Genomic DNA, 15,824 nt, shown 5'->3' with positions numbered 1-15,824 from the left:
CCTCCTTGTTTACTTCCTTCGAAGTATTTGATAGGAGCCTCGAATCAGATGTCAAAGGTGATACAAGTGGAAACCTAAAAAAAATCCTGGTGTCCCTGCTACAGGTAAGAGTAAAGAGGTGTCACCTGTTTTATCATCTTAGGAAAGAATCCTTGGCAACATGGCACCGTGATGAAAAAGGGTAACGTAGATAAACATTTCTTTCTTATATTAAAAATATTATCGAGGGATTATCAACCCATGCTCCATCAGCCCAGCTCTGGTGAAATTATATTCAATTGGAGTTACTTCCATATAAACAATCTGCCTAGTCATTTGCAGTTTACAATCCCTTTTTGTAAATTAATCAGCTCATTAAGCATCACTTCATCATTTTGCCAATGAGGAAATGTAGGCCATGAGAGGGTGGGGTAACCTGCCCAGGTTCATGCAGCCAGTAAGAGACAGCCCAGAAGCAAGAACCAGACCATCCGACCCCAAGCAGGGCTGCTTCCACAACACAACTCTATAATTACTTCCAGGATTCACTGGATCCGGGGCCTGTAAGGACTACAACAAGAAACTCAGCCAGGACATCAGGGCTTTCAGAATTGGCCCTGCTGGGACATAGCCCCCCAAGACCTCTAGACAGACACATCTGTATTCTCATGGACACACCCATCTTTACAAGCTCTGTGCATTTTCTCTGTTTTGTTTCTCCCAGTGGGATACACTGACAGCAGAGAACAGAAGAGAGAGGCTTCCACTGCAGCAGGAAGGGTGTTTTTCTCTTGCTGCATAACAAATTGCCACAAACTTAGCACCTCAAAACAACATAGATCTATCATCTCACAGTTTCCATGGGACAGGAGTCCAAGTAGTATCTTGGAGATCCAGCTGAGAAATATTTGGGTTCGCTGAGTCCTTTGGTCAGGTTCTCAACAGGCTGAAATCAAGGTGTTGGCTAGGGCTGCCATCTCATCTGAGGCTCAGAGTCTTCTTCCAAGCTCATTAATTGTTGGCAGAATTCATTTCTTTATGGCTGTGTTTGATGTCCCCATTTTCTTGCTGTTGACCAGAAGCTACTATCAGCTCCCAGAGACCACCAGCAGCTCCCTTCCACACAGTCCCCCAAGGCAGTGCACCACATGGCTATTTGGTTTCTTCCAGTCTGGCAGCAGCTCATCTCTCTGACTTCTTCCATCTCTGACCTTTTAAGAAGAGCTCACTGATTTGGGTCAGGCCGGCCAAGGATAATCTCCCTTTTGGTGAACTCAGCTGATTGGAGACCTGAATTATATCTGCAAAATTCCCCTTTGCCATTGAATATAACACAATCACAGGAGTAGCATCTCCTCACATTCATAGCTCTCACCCACACTCAAGGGAAGGGGATTATACAAGGATGTGGACCATTGGGTCATCTTAGAATTCTGCCCACCACAAAGGGCTCAAGTTAGACTTCCACGACCAGCTCTCAGGGTTCTTTAGGACTGGGACCTTGAGTGGTGAAATCTGATATTTTGAAACGAAGAGGGGACTCATTCTAGGGAAAACCAGAGATCGCACTCAGTCTGCTCAGAGGTCAGTGGGGTTTATGGGTGACTCTGGTTTCTACCAAAAAAAAAAAAAAAAAAAGGCAAAACCAAGTGTTGCCACAGAAGCTACTCTGTTTATCCGTTGTGCCCAAAAGATGGCAGCAAAGAGCAGGTGTTACCTCCTTGCCAGGCTGAACTGAGCTGAGCTGAGAAAGAATTGACCTCTTTCTCCAGGACTTTGTTTTTTGTTTGTTTGTTTTCTGTGGTCAAGCAGGAATGCAAGTTAATAACAATGTGTCAATTTTTCTAGGCTAATCGCAATGAAGGAGATGACGTGGACAAAGATCTAGCTGGTCAGGATGCCAAAGATCTGTATGATGTATGTGTGCAGACATGCCAGTCTCTGCAAATTCTTTTTTTAAATTTATTAACATTATTTTCAACAAATGTTTATTTCATGCAAAGATGAGTTACTTGGGAAATAAGAAACAAAGATATGCTTAGATCTTTATAGATCATATATATAGTTTCCATGAATCTAAATGAATGGTTCCTATTCTTATACTCTGGGGTTGACCACACCAGATCCGTTTTGGAACAAAGAATGGTGTAAACAATATAAATGAGTACGTGAAATACATTTGTGGGTTAGAAGCTGAAAGTGCTTAGTCCATTTGACTTCTATTCAATGCATAGTTTATAATTTCCTGTAAGTGAGGCCTAGTCACAGCACTGCATAATCAGTCTTTTCACAAAAGACTTTTTCAAAGTGTTTGTATTTGACCCTTGAGGCAGGGGAAGGCCGCTGGGGCACTGAAGAGCTTGCCTTCAATGAAGTCCTGGCCAAGAGGAGCTACAAGCAGTTAAGAGCCACCTTTCAAGCCTATCAAATTGTAAGTCATAAAGTATTGGGGCAAAAGAGTTCACTCTGAAAGTGTCTTAAGTTATTTTCAAAAGAAGCCAAGATCTGCAATAAGGAATTGGGGATCCTTTACAACAGTGGTTCTCAATTGGAGGCGATTTTCCTACCTAGGTAATATTTGATAATGTCTAGAATTATTTGGAGTTGTCACAGCTGGGAGTGGTGGCCCTGGCATCTAGCGAACAGAGGCCCGGGATGCTGCTAAACAGCCTGCAGTGCACAGGACAGCCCACCACCAAGAATCGTCCAGACCCAGATGCAGTACCCAGGCTTCACAACAGAGGCCAGGGAAGCAAGTGTCCCATTCAGGGGCAAAGCTCTAGAGTCCAAGAGCCCAGGTGCAAATCCTGGGTCTACCACTGGCAAGTGACCAAATCTCTCCATCCTCTTTTCTAGAACAGGAACCATGAACATCATCTTCACACCCTCAGAGTGATTTTAAGGTTAAATAAGATAAAGACTCAGAACAGTAGCTGGCATGTGGCAAGCATACTAATGTTTGCTATTATTACTCCAGTTTACAGTTGGCTAACAGTGCCCACCATTCGCAAGACAGATATGAGGTACCTCAAAGATAGGCTCCTGAAAAGATGCACATAAATTATATTTTAATCCTAGGATAAATTTAAGCCCTCAAGGTGAGTTAGTTATTTCAAGGCCCTTAGCAGTAAGTCCTTCCCGGAAAAGCAGTCTTTACTTGCAAAATGCCTGGAGTGGAATATCAGATTTTTTTTTTTTGGCATCGTATTTTATATGTGTAGAGTGCTTTTACCTATTCAAAGCACTTCTATGTTCTGTGTCTCATTCAGTTTCACAACAACACCATAACTATAATGTAGGCCGAACAACTATTGTGACCCACAACTGCTGGACAAGGAAAGTCTGTTGAGTGAGGAACCATCTGTAACTTATCAGGACCACACAGCAAGTCAGTAGCAAAGAGTGGATGAGAACTCCAAGATTCCCCGGCCTGAGCTCCTACCTCAGCTGAAGCTGGCCGCTCCTCACTCCAAATAGCATTTCCTATGTGTTGCCAGCAGATAAAAAAACAATAAAGCTTTGGAATTTTATCATGACTGTATATAAGCCTTTAGGGCCTGCTCCTTTCAAATCGTGCCCAAAGTCATGATCAAAGACAGCTGACCCTGCACTCCCCTGGTCTCTTGTTCCTGGAGCTGCGTAGCCTCTGAGCTGGAGGACTTCTCTATGACTGAGATCCTCTTCCCACACTACGGGGCCCACAGATGGAGTTTCTGGGTACATGCGTGTGTGTGTATGAACTGACTACCTGAAAGTACACTCTCTAGGCTAATATCTCAAAGTTGATCCTGAAACAGCACCATCAGCATCACTTGAGAATTTGTTTAAATTGAGAATTTTCAGTCCGCACTAGACCTACTGAATCAGATTCCCCGGGGCTGGCGCCTGACCATCTGTGCTAGAGCAGGTGTTCCAGGCGATTTTAATGTATATTACAGTTTAAGAAGTCAGCTTTAGGCTACAGCTGTATGCCCTTGTGCAAGTTATTAAGGGTTCTGTGCCTTGGTTTCCCAAACTGTAAAATAGGGATAATAGTACCTACTTCATAGGGTTAATAAGGATTAAATGAGTTAAGGGAAATAAGCAGTTAGTCCCTGGCATGCAGTAGGCATTCAATGAACATTAGCAATTGTCAGGCCTCTCCCTGGGTGAACAGACAGGGCCAAAAATCAGGGCTAAAGCTTACATGTACAATAAGGTAATCTATGGATTTGATGATTCTTTACATGAAACCAGCTCTAAAATGCTATCTATTTATCCATTTCAAAAGCCTTGCTCAAGTGTCATTCTTGATATTTATTGCTGATGTTTTTAGAGTTCAGCCTGCTCTTAGACCCTGGTTCTATGATTTTTCTGATGGCTTCTGACCAAAAGCACAGAGATGCTAGTCTGAGATCACTGGAGTTTCTTATGTGGCATGAGTCGTCCTGGCTTAGGGTTGAATTTTAATTTTCAGCACAAAAACTCAGGGTTTTGCCATTTATTTATGCTCTAAGCCTGAGTCTTAATTTCTGACACTCCCAGCAATCCCAGGCCATGCAACAGAGTTTCCCAAACTTCTGCATCATGCAGTATTATTACAGTCCCCAATGTTACCAAATATGAAAGACTTACCTAGCTATAAAACCAAAGTAAAGTCTCCAAACAGGGCTCAGCATAAACGGTAGGTATGCATACCCGTAGCCCACTTTGCTGCCACCCCACTGTGTGCCTCACCCTTTGCCCCTCCCCTGTACATGTTCCTCATTCCACGCCAGAGGCTTCAGCCCTCTAACTGCTATAGTCAGTGCCAGAGCACAGAGGGCTCTGCTGTCAGCGTGCCGTCCATTTGGGGAAACTGATTTTCAAATAAAGAAATGTCTCCCCTGCTCCTCTAATAACCTCCCTGCAGGCATTGCTACCTGTTTAACTAGAGTCTTAGAGACTTGTTTGGAATCTACCCTCATAATGTGTTTTTCTACTGAGATCAGAAAATCTGCTTCTGTACAAAGAGCCCCTAAGAATCATGTTGCAGTAACTGAAGTGAGAAATATCCAAAGTACAGTCCCAACAGCTTGGGCCAGACCATTGTTTCAGATTGTGTCCCATGGAGATGCCTCAGCAGCTACCAGGAGTAGGGTGGGGCAGGAAGCAGACAGGGCAGTACCTTCTTGTTGCAGTGTGTGAATAGTGCCTCCTGGAGTTGTGCAAGGAAAAAACCTGAGAGGGAAAAACATGGTATTGATGCCAATGGCTAGGGAAAGGAGCCCACCTCCCGCATCCCAGCATAGCTCTGCTTTCTGCTTTCATCTGTTTTGTAGGCTGAGATTCTACAGAAAATTTAAAATCCCTGTTCTAGCCTGATATTAACAATAGAAATGAAAAATGGTTTAATGTGAGGATTTTTTAAAGTAAACAAGACCTGTGTGAACAAAATGTTCTCTTGAAGCATGATCTCAGTCTACAGAACAAGAACCTTGTTTCTGGGAAAGGGATACCAGTCCCTTCCAAAATAATGACTCCCACATCAAACCCAAAAAAGACTGGGGGCAGCTAAGGAAGGGACAGTTCCCCCACTCTTCTAATCTGGTTTCTATTGCCACACACCAGGGCCTCCAGATACGCAAACAATGACTAGGAGATCAAGCAACAGGGCTTCATTAAATCTGGACACAGTTCCTCCCCCGACATATATTGTGCTTACATCACAAAGAACATTTTGTTTACCTGTGTTTTCAAAATAAACCACATAAACTCCACTGGTGCATACTCAAAGTCTGCGATTATTTATAGAATCAATTGTGTCATATCCTCAAAAGATAATTTCTAGGAAAGAAATTTCAGTATTTCTAATGCTTAATTGCGTTTCCCCAAACCCAGCAAAGCATTCTCCTTTCTCTTTATGTGCCTGACCTGAGCTTGGCCCGGGCAGTATTTGTGTTAAGGATAGTCACAATTTACTCTGAACTTCAGCTTCTGTAAATATTTAGAAAGAAACCTAATGTGTAATGCTGTGCAGAGCAATATGTGAGCCAGTGGTGAATATAGGATTATCTGGAATCACCCCAGAGTGAAGACAAGTGGCATTTTGATGTGGTCAGCACCCCCGGCTCCCAGCCCTTGCAGACTCACCCTCTCAGGAACTTTAGATCAAGTTGTTATCATGAATTTCACCATGCCTACTTATTTCACTCAAACTGTGACTAAGTCCCTGGTCCCAAGACAAGGGAGAGGATGGAGGTGCATGTCAGATGATCATAACCACAGCCTCCTGGGAAATTGAAACTGGAAAGGGTGAAGAACACATGGGAACTAAATTACACATCAGTGTTAAAAACTATCTATGATTATAGTATATATTATATATTAATTATATATTATAATATATATTATATATTAATTATATATATTATAATATGTAATATACATTAATTGTTTCTCCACTCCCAAATTTTACACATGAGGAAATTGAGGTTGAGGGAGTGGCACTGACTAAGGTCAAATCCATTAGGAGTCAAATCTAGACTGACTCCTCAGCAACAAGAGCCCTCTCTCGAATGGGTGACAAACACCCCAATCCTACAAGGCAAGAGTCAGGATAGGAGTTCACCGAAGCCACAGGACTAAATCTGGTAAACTTTAGTGCTTTTTGTAGAGGAACAACCCCAAGAGTACTAAGGTCAAAGGCAAACCTGGAATCACAGTTGATTTTGGTTTTCTCTGCAGCTCATTGGCAAAGACATAGAAGAAGCCATTGAAGAAGAAACATCAGGCGACTTGCAGAAGGCCTATTTAACTCTCGGTAAAGTAAAGTTAGGAGAGTTCCTGTCTTAGGTTGGGCTGCCTGGAACCAGACTCAGACAGAGGTTTGTGTATAGGAAGATTTGAGGGAATAGCCTTTGGGGGTCAACACATCTAAGCAGCACTAAGCAAGAGACAGAGTGACTGTGATGTAGTTGCAACAGAGGTGTTGCTGATCCCACAGGAAGCTCGGAAGCTGAGATGTCCAAAGTGGAGCAAGGGGGCCAGGCTTTTGCACCCCACATCAACCAGTCATGTAACACTGGCTGTACCAGGGGAGCAGTACAACTTTGGGCAAGCCAGCTCTCTCCTTTGGAGGGAGATTCCTGGGGAGGGACTCAGCTGTGAATGACTGCCTCGATCCTGAATAGGGCATCTGAGTGGCACACCACAGCATCCATTGCAGTCCTGCTGTATTAGTCCATTTTCATGCTGCTAATAAAGACATAGCCAAGACGGGGTAATTTATAAAGAAAAAGATGCTTAATGGACTCACAGTTCCATGTGCCTGGGGAGGCCTCACAATCATGGCGGAAGATAGAAGGCACATCTTACATGGTGGCAGACAAGGCAGAATAAGACCCAAGGAAAAGAGGAAACCCCTTATAAAATCATCAAATCTCGTGAAACTTATTCACTACCATGAGAACAGTATGAGGGGAAGCCACCCCCATGATTGAATTATCTCCCACTGGGTCCCTCCCACAACAGGTGGGAATTGTGGGAGCTATAATTCAAGATGAGATTTGAGTGTGGACACAGCCACACCGTATCACCCACTAATGCCATGGGTCCCTGAGGGCACCTGTCAACAACCTAGACTGTTATCCAGTTTCAGGCAGCCTGATAGCTCACAGGTTTCCTTTTCCATTTGGTTCCTTTCAATGTTTTCAAAGAATGAAGTTTGTTTGGAAAGAGAGGGGAGGGAGATCAGATCCTGATTGTGCCAACCAAACCCTAGGACCTCCTCTCCAGGTGTTGCCCAAAGGCAGGAAATAGCAGAGAGATGGGCATGGGGCTGTGTCTGGCAGGCTCCTTCTTTCTTTCTGCAAGCCCTGGAATGAAGGCATTGTCCATTGTCCACACTCCTGTGGTGAGGAATCCAGGGCACCAACCCAAATGGCAGAAGCAATGGAGAGACCTGTCCTCAGAAGAGGAAGAACCAAATAAGCAGCCCTGGAAGTTAAAAAATGTGCTCCAGTTGCCAAACTCTTTTGTTTGGTTTCTTTGGGGTTTTTTTGAACAATGTCAGCAATTGACTTTTTTTAATCCATCCTTGTTTTGCATTCAATGAGCAAGACCTCTGCTGTGATATCCGGAGGCCTAAAAATCCCTGGTGTTAGTCATGACCCACACTGGATATATACACAAGCCCTCGTATAAGTGACTATGCTTAGGGCCTTAAGCCATTTATGCCGGAGGTTGCAATTTTTTGAATTGCAGACATGTGTGAAAAATTCAGACCTTGGCGATGACCTTGAACAGTAGGATATAAATAACTCCCACATGCTTAACATTCCAATAATGGAACACTAGGCATAATTAAGAAGAGTCTTGAGTAGATAATAGGATCCACTCATGGCCTGGTTCTGAGGCTGTACGTCCTTGCTTGCTATACTTGCAGTGTGAGAATCGGGAAAACACCAGAGTGTAGTCAGAAGATGGTATTACAACTATTCAATGATTTAACATTTACTCAGCACCTGCCTGGGCCCAGGGTTTGCACTGGGTGTGGGAATAAGAGGTAAATAAGGCCAGTTCTTGCTCTTAAGGAGCCTAAAGCTCATGGTGGATTTTAAGCTGGTGGGTACAAATCAACAGATTAGGCTAAAGATAAAGATAAAAAACAAAGAGCAAAGATGGTACAGATGACGGAAAAGCCACGTCCCTGGGGTTGAGGACCACACAGTCTAAGAGAGAGCTGTACTCCAGTGGTAGTGAAAAAAAGTGATTAGAAAAGACCTTGAGAATAAGCCACACAAATAACAGAATACAGCTTCATGACTATTTTCTAGACACCTCCCACCCCACTCCCACCTAACTTATAGCGATGCCAGTTTATGACTAACATCTAGGAGCAGGGGGCTGAGGCCAAATGGCTCCCACCACATGCAGCCTCTGGAGCAGCATTTCTCAAAGTGAGGTCTATGGACCCCCTGCCTTAGAATCACCTGTTACAATGCAGGTTGCTGGGCCTCACTCCGGGTTCCCATTGAGAACCTCCAGGAAGGGAGCCCGGGAAGCCACACTTTTACAAACTGTCCAAGTGACTGTGTTATACTCACTGAAGTTCAGGAACTTGCTCTGAAGGCAAAGGGGAGCAAGATATAGAGCACTGGGCTGGCTGCCCTTCCTGCCACTTGTGAAGAGGTTTTTTTTTCTTTCTTTCTTTCTTTTTTTTTTTTTTTTTTTAAAGACACAGTTTCACTCTGTCACCCAGGTTAGAGTGCAGTGGCGCAATCTTGGCTTACTGCAACCTCTGCCTCCCGGGTTCAAGTGATTCTCATGCCTCAGCCTCTCAAGTAGCTGGGATTACCACACCTGGCTAATTTTTGTGTTATTAGTAGAGACGGAGTTTCACCATGTTGGCCAAGCCGGTCTTGAACTCCTGACCTCAAGTGATCCACCCACCTCGGCCTCCCAAAGCGCTGGGATTACAGGTGTGAGCCACCATGCCTGGCTGCAGTGAAGAATTTTATTCCACATCTTCTTTGGCTATCCCTGCCCAGCCTTTTTAGGGATTCCTGCTGCTGCTAACAACAGAGGTTGTTCCCCAAGCATAGATTATAGACAGGAGAAATGTTGAGAGTTTTCTTCCCAAAATATCAGGTAGAAGGAATGTCAAGGGAGAAGACCCCTGTGCAGGAGTGGAACACAGTGACTTCAGGCAGACAATGATCCCCACATCAAGCCGCGCTGTATGGAAGAGGATTTTCAGGAAAACCTTGTGGTGCTCATTAGCACACTGGGGACCACAGTGAGTCTTGAATATGCTACTCCCCAAAGTAGCATGCAAGTTTCCCCTGAACCACCAATCCAGCAGCTTTTGGGTTGTTCTCAGGGGAAAGAGGCCAGACATCGTTTCTTTTCCAGTGCAATTTTCTTTTCCATTGAAACTGTGGCAGCTGCCACATGGCCTGTAAAAGGAGGCTTGTCCCCAACCTAGACTCTGCTTCCCGAACTCTGCTCCTCTCCCCTGCTTATAAGCATCAATCACACAGACGGTCCCCTAGACAACAACAGCCCCATTATGGGACATAGTAAGCTTGCACATTCCACATTTATGCTGAAATAATCACTTACTGTTAATCACTAACATCATCAAGTGTTCTAGAGAAATGTTAACAGCCTAAAGGGCAAATTTTTCTTTTCCTCTAACGTGTTAGTCATGATGGATCCATATGCGCCTGGGAGGAGGGGAAGGAATGATTTATTCCCAGGAGAAGAGATGCACCCTGTCACCTGCTTGATGAATAGAGACCACGCTTCATTAAGCTGTGGATAGATCAAAGCTGGAAGGCAAGGGGAAGCCAGGAAAGAGCAAATAGCAGCATCGTAGGAAAGTGATCTCTAAAAAGGATCAAACATTTCATCAAGTCCACATCCCGGATTGCAAACCAAAAGATCATGGGGAACCTGGAAAAGGTTCAGAGATGAGGCTTCCAAAACAACCCCAGTGAGGAAAAACAAAGGGTAGGGAGGTTGTTGAGCATAGGAGAGCAGGCGGCTGTCCAACTGGATACATTGTCAAGATGATGAAGTTTTGTTCCAGAAGGTTGCTGGCCAATCTGTTTCCCTTCAGAACCCTAGGACAGCACCAGAGATTTCACTCGATAGGGAAAGTTATTTCTGCTGGGAAATAACGAGAATCATGGACGTGGCCAGGAGGGCCCGAGGATGCCACAGCTCTCCTCTAGAGGGTCTTCAGGGGACAGGAGGGGAGCTATGCTTGAAGATTCCAGGTGCTCTGACCAAGGAAACTTCCGAATATCATTTCACAACGGTGTCAAGTCAGCTCCTTTCAAACCTCTGCCTCACCATCCAGTCAGCTCAAAGGGCAGCCAGGTGACATTTAGGGGGGTCCCAAGGTCATTCCACAAAACGTGAAAGCCTCACATTCTCTCTTCCTTCGTCCTGCCCAGTGAGATGTGCCCGGGACTGCGAGGGCTATTTTGCTGAACATCTGTACAAGTCGATGAAGGGTGCGGGGACCGATGAGGAGACGTTGATTCGCATAATCGTGACCAGGGCCGAGGTAAGACACTCCAACTCCAAAGAGGCGGCTGCAACTACTCTTTTTTCCACCACTGATGTCATCAACAAATAGTTTCTATTAAGGGCCTATTTACAGAAAAAGTAAAACAGAGATGGCCCCTTGCCTTCCCAGAATTTGCAGAAGACATTGTGCTCTGCTTCAATCTGTTTTTTATAAAAATACAATAATGATCCTTGCTTCTCTTTTTGTCCTCTGTGGCTCCAGAGAGCTCGTGGAGGGGCGAGAGGCAACCCTGTCGAGCGGTTCTCAGGGGCTGCAGCTATGCACGGCTCCGTGTTAAGGAAGACAAAACAAAGACACTTGAAAGAGGTCAACCAGCAGCAGGGACAAAAAGAGAATGATTTCTGAATTCCTGAGCGAGGACTTTCCTTAACTGAACACACTGCAGAAGCAAGCACATCAGCATAAGGCAATGGTTCTCAATCTTTTTAAAAACTATTGCTGTTCTAAGGAACCTTTTTAGACACGTGTTTCTTCATTGCCATCCCTTTCCCCCAAGAAATGTTAACACCAGAGATAATACTACAAATCTGTTTATATACCATGTGGATATCAGTGCTTTATACGTAAAAAAATTAAGGGCTTTTTCACCCCCTAAAAGCCAATTTGTGCTTGCTCTCGGAGAATGTGTGTGTATAAGAAAGAGAAGGGAGAGGAAGAGCCAACCGCTTGGGAGCAGCCGTCAAGATCACAGCTGGTCGGGTGCAGTGGCTCATGCCTGTAATCCCAACACTTTGGGAGGCCGAGGTGGGTGGATCACCTGAGGTCAGGAGTTCGAGACCGGCCTGGCCAACATGGTGAAACCCCGTCACTACTAAAAATACAAAAATTAGCTGGGCATGGTGGCACACACTTGTAGTCCCAGCTACTCAGGAGGCTGAGGCATGAGAATTGCTTGAACCCAGAAGGTGGAGGTTGTAGTGAGCCAAGATGGTGCCACTGCACTCCAGTCTGAGTAACAGAGCGAGACTCGGTCTCAAAAAAAAAAAGGGTCACAGCTAACACTTTGGGATATGGGGCCACAGACAGAAGGTGGTACAAAATAAAGGGGAAGTGGCATTTCATCGGCAGCAGGAGAAGCCTTGGGGAATGAAGTGGAACTAAGCACTTGAAAACCACAGACATCTTCCCTCAAAAAAAAAAAAAAAAGTTGTTAAATGAAAGGGGAGGTGAAGGGGGAGGGACACCAACCCAAATTCTGATCCATGGCTTCTTAACAAATAATAGTTAACATCTGACACTGTTTTTAAATATAACTTTGCAACAAGACAGTTCTTGCTTTTTTATTTCTATTCCTGGAATTTCTCCTCCCCTCCTTTCTCCTCCTCCACAACTCGTCTTTTTCTATTGAAGGCCACGTCTCTCTCTCTCCCCTCTTTCCCTTTGCCAGTCTCTCTGCTCTGCTCCTGCCATGCCTCTGGCCTCTCCCCTCCATGGCTCCAAATCCCTCTCCCTCCTTTCTCTCCAGGTCTTCTGCCTTGTCTGTCCCTCTGTCTCTTAGCAACTCGACCTCCAGCCAAAGTCACTGAGAGATGAGAGATCTTGAGGGACTCAAAAGGGACAGGTTGAACACAATGAAGACCCAGGATTCCGAATGACCCCCAGAGAGACTGGCTCCATCCGAAGGGCTTGTGAGGGTTCCGTGATCACTCCAACATGGCCCACGGAGTGTTTTATTCCAAGAAGCTCTGTCCCATCTCAGAATCAACCACACGTCCTAGGCCATCTCAACATGTGGGCAGTTCCCTCAGAAGGCTTCAGGCCTGGCTAGACATAGTAGTTTGGCCAGATTTCCTAATCTCCCAAAGCCACAGAACAGAGCCCTGTGCACCCCATCCCCACCCACCCTCCACCTTCCTGCCCCTGTCCCAGCACGGGGCAAGGAGCCAAGCAGCAGAGCAGGGGGACACACAGGCTGGGGGAGAGACAGACACCACCTGTCTCCTGTAGTGTCTGCCACCTGCTCCGCATCCACTGCAAACCCTCCCTCACTCCCCCACATACTCCCATCCTGATCATTTCTCTCACTGTCTCAGTTCAGCCCTCTAACTGGGGCAGGAGAAGAAAGAATCAGATCCCTGAGCCACACTTTTTGGGTCTGGAGTACAAGGTAGGGTCTAAGCCAAAAAAGAAAAGAAAAGAAAAGAAAGACTCCTGGTTAAAAAGAGTTCTCTGCTTCTTTTATGAGATCCATTATGTTCTACCTGGAATTACATCTTTTCTGGTACAAGTATCATCTCCTTTGCTAGGCTGTAAGAATCTTTTGGCAGAGCAATCTTTGGATTTATTTTTCTCCTGAGTCCTATCATCACTTCTAGCACACGGGTTTTTCAAACTTCCAATAAATTAGATTCAAAATAAATCCTACAAGTTGCTAGTGATTTGAGTTGTGTTGACTGGCACTAATATCCTTGCTAATCAGGGCATGAGGGAAAAACTGCTTAATTCCACATCTCTGTGTTGACAATTTTCTTAACTTTATACCAGGGGTTAACCAACTACAGCCTGCAGGCCAATTCAGGCTCACTGCTAGGTTGTGTACAGTCCTGCTAGCTTAGGGCAATTCATTTTCAAATAACTGTTAAAACTCAAAAGAAAGATAATACTTTGTAACATGTAAAAACTGTATGAAATTCAAGAGTTTTAGGGCCAGGCACGGTGGCTCACGCCTGTAATCCCAGCACTCCGGGAGCTGAGGTGGGTGGATCACCTGAGGTCACGAGTTCGAGACCAGTCTGGCCAACATGATGAAACCCCCGTCTCTACTAAAAATACAGAAAAAAATTAGCCAGGCATGGTGGTTGACTGTAATCCCACCTACTTGGGAGGCTGAGGCAGGACAATCGCTTGAACCCGGGAGGCAGAGATTGCAGTGAGCCGAGACCGCACCATTGCACTCCAGCCTCAGCAACAAGAGCGAAACTCTGTCTCAAAAAAAAAAAAAAGAAAAGAAAAAGAAAAGAAAAAAAAGAAATTCAAGAGTTTTAGTGGAACACACACACACGGACACCTCTGCAACCTTTGGGGAATTGACCTCTGCCTTCCCTTTCCTGATCACAAAATTGAAATAATGTGATAAAGGAAATAATGAAAGGAAATAAAGCCCTATCTCAAGGGCTGTTTTAAGGCATGGATGAGCAAATGAGTATAACATGTGTAGAACAGTGCCCACTGTTTGTGAACACACCATAAATCTTCTTATTTCCATTGCTGTTATTTTTTCTACAGGTGGACCTTCAGGGCATCAAAGCAAAGTTCCAAGAGAAGTATCAGAAGTCTCTCTCTGACATGGTTCACTCAGACACCTCTGGGGACTTCCGGAAACTGCTAGTAGCCCTCTTGCACTGAGCCAAGCCAGGTCAATAGGAACACAGGGTGGAACCGCCTTTGTCAAGAGCACATTCCAAATCAAACTTGCAAATGAGACTCCCGCACAAAAACCCTCAAGAGTCCCGGATTACTTTCTTGGCAGCTTAAGCGGCACAGCCAGGCCAAGCTGTTTAAGTTAAGGGCAGCAACGTTAAGATGCGTGGGCAGGGCACCTTGAACTCTGGCTTAGCAAGCATCTAGGCTGCCTCTTCACTTTCTTTTAGCATGGTAACTGGATGTTTTCTAAACACTAATGAAATCAGCAGTTGATGAAAAAATCATGCATTTGTAATGGCACATTTAGAAGGATATGCATCACACAAGTAAGGTACAGGAAAGACAAAATTAAACAATTTATTAATTTTCCTTCTGTGTGTTCAATCTGAAAGCCTCATTGTTAATTAAAGTTGTGGATTATACCTCTATCAGCTGCTTTTCCAAAGATTGTCTTGATAAGTTTGGGCTCTTGTCTTGGAAATGTATGACTTGTGAAATTCAAACATACATTTTTTAGTGGTCACTAATCAAGGCTAGTCATAAGGAAACAATTCACTTGCTTTTGTAAACTGTAACTAAGGGTAAAATTCCCTAAGCTGCTACCTGGTTTAACTGGGTTTTCTTCTCTAGACATTTGACCCACTTGAGTCTTCCGTCTGATCTTCAAATACAATTAAGTTGAGCAAAGTGCCAACAAGATCAAGATCAATGGTCTACCTCTGAAGTGAATTGGTTCCACACCAATAGATTCTGTGTTCCAAAACTTTAGTCTCATAGCCATGTGTTGCTAGACATAGAGGGATCTGTCAAGAGAACCTGTTCACCTTGGCCCAATAATCATAGTTGTCATTCATTGGCTGATTATTTGTGCCTGACACTGAGTAGTCCAATTTCATTCTTAATCCTCCCCACAGCTCTATGAGGTTAATATTACTCCCAATTATCAGTTGAGGAAACTGACACATTAAGTAACCTATCTAAATTCATTTACAAGTGCTGTTTTCGCACTGCTATAATTACCGGTAAAAAATTACCAAGACTGGGTAATTTATAAAGAAAAGAGGTTTAAGTGACTCACAGTTCCGCAGGGCTGGGGAGGCCTCAGGAAACTTACAATCATGGTGGAAGGGGAGGAGGCACGTCTTACGTGGCAGCAGGAAAGAAAGAGTGGTGAGCGAAGGAAGAGCCCCTTATAAAACCATCAGATCTCATGAAAACTCCCTCACTGTGACGAGAACAGCATGGGGGACACAGACCCCATGATCCAATCACCTCCCACCAGGTCTTTCCTGGGGATTACAATTGACACATGAGGATTACAATTCGTGATGAGATTTGGGTGGTGACATAGAGCCAAACCATATCAACTAGCATTTCAATCCAGGGCTGGCTGACACCAGGAATCATGCTACTAACTGCCTTT

At 44.6% G+C, this 15,824-nt stretch overlaps 1 protein-coding gene across 1 annotated transcript in view; it reads left to right on the top strand.

Moving 5' to 3' along the window:
* ANXA13 (annexin A13) overlaps window positions 1-14,829 on the top strand; it is a 36,201-nt gene extending 21,372 nt beyond the window's left edge. The window contains exons 6-11 of the mRNA XM_054518808.2: window positions 25-104; window positions 1,828-1,896; window positions 2,309-2,410; window positions 6,685-6,760; window positions 10,902-11,014; window positions 14,264-14,829. Of these exons, the coding sequence (XP_054374783.2) occupies window positions 25-104; window positions 1,828-1,896; window positions 2,309-2,410; window positions 6,685-6,760; window positions 10,902-11,014; window positions 14,264-14,383 (560 nt within the window). The 3' untranslated portion in view covers window positions 14,384-14,829. The remainder of the gene's footprint in view (window positions 1-24; window positions 105-1,827; window positions 1,897-2,308; window positions 2,411-6,684; window positions 6,761-10,901; window positions 11,015-14,263) is intronic.
* The last annotated feature ends 995 nt before the right edge of the window (window positions 14,830-15,824 follow it).

The sequence above is a fragment of the Pongo abelii genome, chromosome 7 (assembly GCF_028885655.2).
Source record: "Pongo abelii isolate AG06213 chromosome 7, NHGRI_mPonAbe1-v2.0_pri, whole genome shotgun sequence".
Taxonomy (NCBI): Eukaryota; Metazoa; Chordata; class Mammalia; order Primates; family Hominidae; genus Pongo; species Pongo abelii.
This window is presented reverse-complemented; position numbering and strand designations above follow the sequence as displayed.